Raw genomic sequence first — 10,823 nt, 5'->3', positions numbered from 1 at the left:
ACATACAAACTTTCGCCTTTATAATATTAGTGTGATATCTCATTCAGTCAACATAAAAAAGCCGTAAGCTGTGTACCTAATTTAGTCGTTTTACACCAAAATAATGCTAAATCCTAATAGTTTGCTAGTAGTCCACACATGCGTCCTGTACTTACCTTGTATTGGTCTGTTGATTTTTTTTTCCTCATTAATTGTTTCAACAGTGATACTTATTTAATAGTCTGTCACTTAAATTTAATAATTATTATAGTTATTATTATTATTAATAATTTTCTCTAATAATAGTAATTAACAATTTTAAATAAACCTATGCTTTTATGAAAATCCTTAAAATCCATAGCCTACTTTATATTTTATTACAGTTTTATTAGAATTTTCTATCTTATTGTGGAAAGAACTTTATGCAACATATTATGATGTAACATTAAGAAAAAAATCAGACCATAGCTAGGTAGCTATAGCCTGTTTTTTTTTATTCCGTAGAGCGATAAGTAGGATTATGGTAACTGAGTAGGTAGCTACTTAGTTCGCATAGTCCATTCTCCGAAATAATTACTCAACAAAGTAAAGCTAACTCCTACGCTAATTAATTACTGCTGATGACAAATATGTTTATAACATTGCTCTGTTTAAAAGAATGGATATACTACCTATTATAATAGTACGTAGTTGAATTCGTAGAATTTTTATAAACTCGCAGTTCCTCTGTAAAATGTGTAACTTTAAAAATCTCTTAAACTTTTAAGTAGATAAGTATATCAAATTCATCGATACAACTAGTTCCCAACTACATTTTAACAACATGCCCGCTGTAAAAGCTATCGTCAGATTTAAAGGTCGTAGGTAGGTACTCGTAACAAGCTCACTTTGAAGTGTAGTGGCGGCCATGGCGCTTCTACCTAACTGCTCTCAACTCTACTTACTCAAATGCAATCCCTACTAACGTAATAACTTGTACAGATAAAGGGATTCGCTTCATTTTATATGCTATTGCAGGTTCTTCTAAGGGCCCGCGCAGACATATCGAACTTGGGCACACATCTACCATTTACGAATAAATGTAATAATATAATTTTTTTATTAATTACATTTTTATTATTTGATGACAATTACTAGCTTGACAGCGCTCTCACCTATTAAGATTCATTGATTGGATTGAATAACGGGACAGTCAGGTACCTAGTGTGTTATTGAATGCAGGGCAGGTCTCGTCACTATCTAGGTTTTATTGACACATCAAATATGCGTAAATGGATAAGATCTGGAGTATGATAATCCTAAAACAATTTAACTTCAGAGAGTTTATTTATTCATTAGTTGAAATAGCTTTACATTGCAGACATTTTAGTAGTATTTTCTCAAAAATACTTTTCGCAAACGACTGTACAACCGTTTTCGCGCCCTTGATTTCGGTGAAAATCATCGTGCCGCACCCAAAGCGTTCGACTCCGTGCGGATGGTGAAGGGAAGGGTCAGCCGGCGCATCTTTATACCGTGGATCTCTTTATCACACAATGCTGGGTGAAATAGCACAGTACCCCCTGCGCTGGCAATTTCGAGCGTACAGCGTACCTTTAAGCTCGCTAATCTGAAAAAGCTTTGGCCATTGCCATACATCGAAAATTGTATCCTACGCGACAACATAATCGAACGCTAATGGATAGCTTAATCATGCGAATAACACGTGGATGTTAAACCTGCCTTATGTTAGATAAGTATTTTGTACGCTCGCTTGGAACATCGTCGACGACTTTTCAAAGTCCACTGCTCTTACAAAGATTTACACAGAACTCTAAATTGTGAAGCTTGTGGCCAGCGACTCGCTTGAGATCCATTTGGTTGAGAGGTTTCCGAGCACTAAATATAATTAAATTAGGACTAATAGAAATAGGAATATTTCTTATTCAATTAAACCTTTACAAGTACTTTTGAATGCATCTATTTAAACTAGCACTGATTTATTTCCGATCATTTTACTAAACCAAGGAATATGTTTCAACAGGAGCGTATCAACGGAGCGGCAGTTCCTCTCTGACTTTGTGGCCGGACACGAGAGTACAGCTGGAGGTCGGCTGGCGAGGTGGTTGGCACCAGCTTCCCGGGTAGAGCCTGCTCGCTGCGAGATTAAAGCCCCAATGGGACCTGTGAAACTTTCTGCGATTCTTAGTTTACCCATATTTATACGTGATCAATATGGCGATTCGGTCGTTTCACCAACTCTGAAAGTAAAGGTAATCTACTTAACAGTTATAAATTTAGCACAAATGGTAGCCTAGGTGTTAAGTCGTCGGCCTCCTATTCGGGAGAACCGAGGTTCGTTCCCGAGCATGCATCTCCAACTTTTCGAAGTTTATCCATTAGAATTATATATTATCCGTATCCGTACTAATATTATAAATGGAAAAATGTGTCTGTCTGTCTGTCTGCTAGCTTTTCATGGCCCCATAGTTAAACCGATTTAGATGGAATTTGGTACAGAGAAAGGTTACACCCCTGGGAAGGACATAAGTAGGCCAATTTTTATCCCCGAAAATAGTTCTCACGGGATCCCGAAAAGTCCATACATTCAACCGATTTACATGAAATTTGGCACAGAGGTACCTTGCGTCCCGGAAATTGACATAGGCAACTTTTATTCCGGAAAATCATAGAGTTCGCCTTGTCTTCGCGTGATCCTTCCCAAATTACACAGCCGGCAATTGTTTTGTTTCCGGCCTGGACAGTAAGTTACTTTTATCAGTTCCAAGTTAACTCTTACTTGTTTGTTTGACTTTATACGAAAAAAAAAAGTTTCTTTTTTTTATTATAAAAAAACATCCAGTAAAATATAAAAGCGGAAACTGGGTGCCTAACTAAAATATTTTACTAAACGGACAACTTCAGTTTATTCGTACAATAGTGGTTTAGCAATTTAAGTACTTATGCATGTAGGTTTTCTTTCTAAAGTAAACCCCCACTAAAACAGCATTCTTAGAAATTCCACTTGAAAGAAGCAGTTTTTAAAAACAATTGCATTGATTCATTTTCCGATAAAGAAATATCTTATATCCATCTCCGGGATGCAAGCTATCCTGTGAAAAATGTTGTCGATATTGGTTCATCAATCAATTATTTATGAAAAGGTAGTAACTGACAAAACACACTTTCGCATTCACATGCATGTAGAATGCTCCATTAGCTGTGGCTCCATCCCATAGTCTACCTAATGGCCACTTATTTTTGCGACTTAGTTTTGTCATTTGCGTTCATCGCCTTGTTAGCAAGTATGATGATAATAATTCATAAGATAAAATTATCTATTCTTAATTGTTTTTAATTCCTAGAACCATTAATTAAACCATTAAACCTCAATGCCGAGAACAATTTTGAACGATACTTAATTACCACCTGACCAGATGGTCAAGAACTTCGAACACAAGTATGAAAATTACATCATAATGTTTTTTCCTTATTAATGTAATTTTCGCCCATTAAGATTCCTGACAATTAGCTCTCAGTCGGCAGTGTAAATAATATGTTAATATCATTAATTTTGTAGAACTCTTTTGGCCTTAGCTCGGTGTAAATGTGTTTAACATGTCAAACAAACTAAAATATCACGATTGCGCGCGGTGATTAGATCCATTAGTGGTTTGGAGCTTATTATACTACCTATTGTTTTAAAACACGAGTACATTGGTACCTTCTTTCTTCGTTGACTCATGGTTGAAGGTCGTTACTATGTTAGTCGGTTTGTTAAAGCTCGCTTGGCAATGCAATCTTGAGGCTTTTGAAAAGTACCTTCCTAACTGACTTTAATTTTTAACTAAAGATTTTAAAACTTTACTCAACTTTTGCTTAAATAATTTGATCACTAGTTGACCCGACCCCTTCGCGTTCCAAAAGCTGCCTCAAATGTCACATAAAATTTCGCTCATGCGTTGAAAGTTATTCAAGACAAAGTTCACAAAAATGATTTTTTTATTGATAAGTGAAATTTTATGACAAGTTTTAGAACGCCAAAATGAATGGGTATATTTCATTGGTGTGTTACAAATAAAACATGGATGCTCTTGGATTTGATTTTATTTCCATTCACACGACACAGACAGACATTGTATCAAGACAGCGATAGGTGACAAGTGACAAGTATGTGACAAGTGACAGATGACGTTAGGATATTACACAGACTAATACAATACCGTAACATCTCCCTTTTTTTTTTTTTTTTAACACTAGGTACTAACTGTTAACAATTTTATTATTATGACAACGACAGATTTTTTATATTTTAATTATAAACACAAGTATATACATAGTACAAGTACAACATTATTTATTATAACACCACAAGAAAATCACTTATGACTATCCAGGCTGCATGGTTTACAACCTTTGCCTTTCTCGATACATTGACAGACTACTACTAAAATTGACATTTGTTTTTTGAACCTTTACCTTTCCTGAAAAACAATTTAAATACTAACATTTTGTTTACATCTTTAAATAATTGAAATACTAACAAACTTACTAACAAATAACAATTTCATTTTGTTTACATCTTTATAGGTATACTGACTGTGTTGTGTGCTGTGGAAAATGATATTATGTGTGTACTGACTGTTTAATGATAAACTGACGGTTTCTCCTAAACTGTCCTAGTTCACTATTTATTAGATAACTTCTAGGTTCAGGACCTATCTGGATAATAACTCCAGGAACCCATTTTTTGTGTTCAGGTTTGTGTTTAAATAAGATTTTATCACCTACATGTAATGGTTTAAGCATTTTTGTATGTTTATTATAATAAAATTTTGTGTATGACTTTTGTTTTTCATTTAATTTCTTTATTTTATTCATATCACAAAGCTTAGGTAGCAAGTTTTCTTTTCCAGTAGGAACTACTGTACGCAGTTGTCTAGACATACACAGCTCTGCTGGTGAATATTGACTTTGTTTAGGGGTATTTCTGTACAAAAGTAATGCTAAATACATATCAGATTTGTCAGTTTTACACTTAATTAACATATTTTTTATAGTTCCAATAGTCCTTTCAACTAAACCATTTGACCTACTTAAGTATGGACTAGAAGTTATGTGTTCTATGTCCCATTCTTGAGTGAATAACTTAAACTCTTTGCTATTAAACGGGGGGCCATTGTCTGTTATTGCAATCCTGCAAATTCCATGACGGGCCAATATTGACTTTAAATGTGTAATTACTTGGCTAGCTGAATAGCCTGATGTTAACTTGGCAAGTTCTATATACTTTGAATAATAGTCAACTACCATTAAGTATTTAGTTCGTTCAAATTCAAAAATATCTATACCAATTTTGTACCATGGTATGTTTTCATACTCATGTTGCATAATTGGTTCTTTACTATTATTTCGACGGTAAGATAGACAAATGTTACATTGACCTATATATTTTTCTATATCATTTTGCATATTTGGCCAAAAGACTGTAGTTTTTGCTAGACGGATTGAGCTGTTTATACCTTGATGGGCAGAATGAATTAGTTTTAATATATACTCTCTCATTGACTCTGGGATTATAATGCAGTTAGATTTGAAGACAACATTATCAATGACATATATTTGATCTTTGAGACTATAATAAGATTTGACTGACTGACTAACTGAACGCTTATGTTCAGGCCATCCGTTGTGACAATATTGAATTATTTGACTTAATGTTTGATCTTGGACTGTAGACTCTTGAATTTCTTTTAATTTCTCTGGACTGACTGACAAATTAGACATTATTATATTGACATGTAAATCTATATCTTGATCAACTTCTGACAAACAAGTTTCACTTAATGCTGCTCTAGACAAAGTATCTGCAATATATAAGTAACGACCAGGCTTGTATACAACAGTTAGATCATACGGCTGCAATCTAAGCATGATTCTTTGCAATCTTGGGGGAATGTCATATAGAGCTTTTTTGAAAAGAGTTATGAGAGGTTTGTGGTCTGTCTCCACTGTTATGTTATGACCATATATGTATTGGTGGTACTTAGTACAACCAAAGAGGACAGCTAGTAGTTCTTTCTCTATCTGCGAGTAGGACTGTTGTATTTTACTTAGAGAAGCAGATGCATATGCAATGGGTTGCTTGTCATGGGATAACACTGCACCCATGGCATCCTTCGATGCGTCTACAGATAAAATTATTTCCTTTTTAGGGTCATAGTATGTTAAGACAGGTGTTGAACAAATAACTTTTTTAATATTATTAAATTGAGACTCATGGTGCTCTGACCAATACCATTCAGTATTTTTTGATAAAAGTGCTCGCAAATGACTTATTTGCTGTGACAAATTTTTAATAAATGGACTAAGATAATTGACCATACCTAGGAATCTTTGAAGATCTGTTATATTTTTAGGACTTGGCATGTTACAAATAGCTTTTACTCTAGACTTATCAACTTGTACACCTTCTTCACTAAATATATGGCCTAAATATTTGACTTCTTTTTGACAAAACACAGACTTTTCTTTGTTAAATTTTACATTAATTTGACGTGCTCTTTCTAAGACTTTTTGTAACCGTTGATTATGTTCTTCTACAGTTCTACCATAAATAAGAAAATCATCCATCATAATTTTAACACCTTCAATATCACCAAATCTTTTTATCATTTCTCTATGAAATATTTCTGGAGCTGCATTAATACCAAAGGGTAACCTAGTGAATCTATATCGTCCAAAAGGTGTAATAAATGTACAGAGCTTAGAAGAAGCTTCTGACAACTTGAGCATCCAATAGCCTTTATTGGCATCTAATGTTGAAAAATACTGAGCTCCAGCAAGACTAGATTTAATTTCATCTAAGGTTGGAAATTGGAAATGTGATCTTAAAATTGACTGATTTAGCTTTCTAGGATCAATGCACAGACGTAATTTACCATTCTTTTTTGAGGTTAAGACTAGAGCGCTTACCCATTCAGTAGGCTCTTCAACTCGTTGTATGACTCCACTTTTTTCCATAGATTCTAGCTCTTGTTTTAGTGGTTGATGAAGACGGAATGGAACCCTTCTGCATGCCTCTATAGATGGAGTTGCATTAGGCTTCAAGGTTAGTTCGCATTGAAATTCTGTTAGACAACCTAAACCTTCAAACAAGTCCTTATTTGTATCAACTATATCTTGACATGTTAAATTCTGGAAAGAAACACTATTAATTTTTCTTATTAAATTTAAAGTTTTACAGGTATCCCTACCTATAATATTTTGACTTTTCATGTCGACAATATGAAAGTTAACTGTATATGACTTATTTTTATGAATCACTGACAAATTGCATTGACCTACCAGAGGGATAATTTCTCCACTGTATGTAGAAAGTGTGTTCTTACTTTTGTGTATGTTGGAAAGTGGCAGATTTAATGAGTTGTATGTGTGAATGGATAGAATATTTGTGTCTGCTCCAGTGTCTAATAAAAAATTTACCTGTATTTGGTTTATACATAGATCAATATTCCAAGGTTTTGACAAATTAGACTTATCATCCTGTATACAGTAGACAGAACCAAGATAAAACAAAGATTCATTATTTACAGACTGATTTTCACAATTGACTACTTTTACTTGATGTGAACGGCAAAACTGAGCGAAATGATTGGACTTATTACACTTTCTGCACTTGACACCTTGAGCTGGGCACTTGAATCTATGTACCTGACCGCACCGACCACATGATGTATTCCTCTGACTTGACGTTGATGGTGTGCGTTGACGTCTTTGCTGTGACTGGTGTCTGGACCTGTTTCTATGGGAAGAGTCTCTGCGACTTGGTGATCTTGACACGCGTCCTATGAAATGTAATGATGCGTCTTCCAATGCTTTTGCTTGTTGTTTAGTAGACTCACAGCGCTTGGCTATGTTTATTGCCTCCTCTAGGGTGTTCGGTTTTTCAATTAGAATCCTTTCTTTATAGTAAGTGTTGTTGCAGTTCCAGCTAAATATGTCTCTGAGCAAGCTTTCACGTATGTCACCAAATTCACAAGTGTGACTTAAATTTTTTAGATCCGTGACATAGGTGTCTATAGATTCATTTGGTAGTTGTTTCCTGCTAAATAATTTATGCCTTTCTACCGTGACGTTTATTTTCGGAGTGAAATACTGTGTAAATTTGTTACAGAGATCGCCAAAACTAACTTTTTCGATATCTAGATCAAATGAGTAAAAAATTTCCAGACAATCTGATCCGATGAATTGCAAGAGAATGGCTGTTTTACGTGCATCTTCGGCTTCATCTAAATTATTTGCCTTTAAATAGACTTTCAGTCGTGTGAGCCATTTTTTCCATAGCAATGGGACGTTGTTACCTTCAACGATGAACGGCGGCAGGGTCATGCCTACTGGCAATGGCGTCATGGCGTGGCTGGTTGACGACTCGCTGTGACCTGGTGGTCTTCTAGGCTTTGTGTTCACAAAATCTTCGTCCTGCATTGTTTTTCTTTATTGTGATCCCTGTTCTGGCACCATATTTCATTGGTGTGTTACAAATAAAAGATGGATGCTCTTGGATTTGATTTTATTTCCATTCACACGACACAGACAGACATTGTATCAAGACAGCGATAGGTGACAAGTGACAAGTATGTGACAAGTGACAGATGACGTTAGGATATTACACAGACTAATACAATACCGTAACAGGGTATACCAAAATTCAGCTCATTTCCTCTCATTCCGAGATTGGCCCCTTTCTAGGGTTCCGTACCTCAAAAGGAAAAAAGGAAGCCTTCCTTTTTGAAAAGAAGGAAAAGGATCACTTCGTTGTCTGTCTGTCCGTCTATTTGAACACCTAAAGGGGTAAAATGGGAGTTTGAAATTTGTGTAATCCACGTGGAGTCCCGGGCATAAGTTATTATTAAAATATTGCTATTGTACAATGTGCAGATAGGTTTAAATTTATGATCGAAATTTCTGGAAATTAATAAAATGAAGCCATATTACTTATTATTTTACAAAATGTTGCATCTATTTTCGCTAAAGGTCAGCATATTTGCTCGTTTTCACTTGTGTATTAATGATAAAATTAATAATTACATTTGGAATTTGGATTTACATGATTATTCAATTATATTGCTGTTGGAATTATATAAATAATATATATTGAAAAAAATTATAGTAGGCATATGTTGGAGAGTCGACGTTAAATGAGCTTTTATTTTCATGGGCTCTGTGTAAAAGGGACGTTGCATGAAAAGAGTGATTGGGCAGTGACATACGTGGTTGACACTCATATTAATTGAGGACTGTGAATTCTCGGTGCGTGCCAGAATCGAACCCCAAAACCCGAAAAGGAGGCCGACATCTTAACCACTAGGATATCACCGTTTTTATCTGCTTTTTATTTAACTGCTATCAACAGATTTCCCAGAACATAACAGACAACGCAAAGCAAGTTTTCAATAAAGGCCATTGTTTCAAAATTTCAAAGCAGAGTACCTACCTGTATTTATTTATTTTTCAGTAATGACTTGGTTTTAATAAAAATGGAATAGGGTAGATACTAGATATTTTTTTCTATATACCTACCTAGGTATTTATTTCGCTAAAGACCGATTTTTCAATCGCCAAATACCTACTATCACTTCAGCTTGTTAATGCTATGGCGATATTATGTCTCCTGTACGTAAGTACTCGTACACGTACTTTGTAACGAGGTGATGGGTTGATCATTATAATATATTATAATGATTAGAAGAAATTAAAAATTAGCTTACTTCTTGATGTAAAGAATCAGAATATAAACGAATAAAATGTAGTTAATCAAAAATTGTTTTTGTTAACTCATGTTATTTTTACATACGCATAGGTCGTCGTGCAGAGATTAGAAACCCGAACCCCGCGGCGCGATCCACTGTCGCCTGAAGAGCTTGGAACAATCATCAATGCCCCGTACCAGCCCACCGTGGAGGACAACTCTTGCTTCCAGGCCATTACGGTGATGGAGGTTAGAATAATGTTATGTACTAGAAAAAAACCGGCCAAGTGCGAGTCAGACTCGCGCACTGAGGGTTCCGTACTCGGGTATTTTTCCAACATTTTGCACGATAAATCAAAAACTATTATACATAAAAATAAATAAAAATCTGTTTTAGGATGTACAGGTACAGCCCTTTCATATGATACCCCACTTGGTATAGTTATCTTTTTTTGAGAATTGAACCACATTTTAGTTTTTTTTAATGATGTAACTACAAATTCGCGGTTTTCAGATTTATTCCTGTACTTGTGCTATAAGACCTACCTACGTAGCAAATTTCATTCTAGGTCAACGGGAAGTACCCTATAGGTTTCTTGACAGACACGACGGACAGACAGAGAGACAGACCGACAGACAGACAGACAGACAGACAACTAAGTGATCCTTAGGGTTCCGTTTTCCCTTTTGAGGTACGGAAACCTAAAAATTGATGGAACTCTACCTTAGGGAAATCTTCCACTGCGACTTTATGCATCGATACAATAGCGACATTGACGTTTGCCAATGTTTAATTTTTTTTAAGATTATTATTTGAATAATAAAAATATTATGTGCAATAAAAGAAGAAACAAAGAATCTATTAGTGGCAGATCAAAATGCTAGAATGCAGAGATGTTATATGCATTATTAAAAAAACGTCGGATAAGGGCTAAAATATTAAAAGTAGGCTTAGACAGAGCGATATAAGGCTACTACTTCTCTAGCTAAGCGCTAGGTATCAGAACAGTAAATTCGCACAGACGTAGTTGCGGATAACTGTTAGTTATCCGCGAGTAAGAGTATATTTGCAAAATGAGAAGCCGGAACTTATTTACTTTTTGTTTAAACTAAC

At 35.1% G+C, this 10,823-nt stretch overlaps 1 protein-coding gene across 1 annotated transcript in view; it reads left to right on the top strand.

Annotated features, from left to right (window-relative positions):
* The window catches only part of LOC123880463 (E3 ubiquitin-protein ligase MYCBP2), a 130,893-nt gene that overhangs the window by 90,108 nt on the left and 29,962 nt on the right, over nt 1-10,823 (top strand). The window contains exons 35-36 of the mRNA XM_045928589.1: nt 2,003-2,231; nt 9,821-9,958. Coding sequence (XP_045784545.1) covers nt 2,003-2,231; nt 9,821-9,958 — 367 coding nt within the window. The remainder of the gene's footprint in view (nt 1-2,002; nt 2,232-9,820; nt 9,959-10,823) is intronic.

Source organism: Maniola jurtina, chromosome Z (genome assembly GCF_905333055.1).
Source record: "Maniola jurtina chromosome Z, ilManJurt1.1, whole genome shotgun sequence".
In the NCBI taxonomy this organism is placed as follows: domain Eukaryota; kingdom Metazoa; phylum Arthropoda; class Insecta; order Lepidoptera; family Nymphalidae; genus Maniola; species Maniola jurtina.
This window is presented reverse-complemented; position numbering and strand designations above follow the sequence as displayed.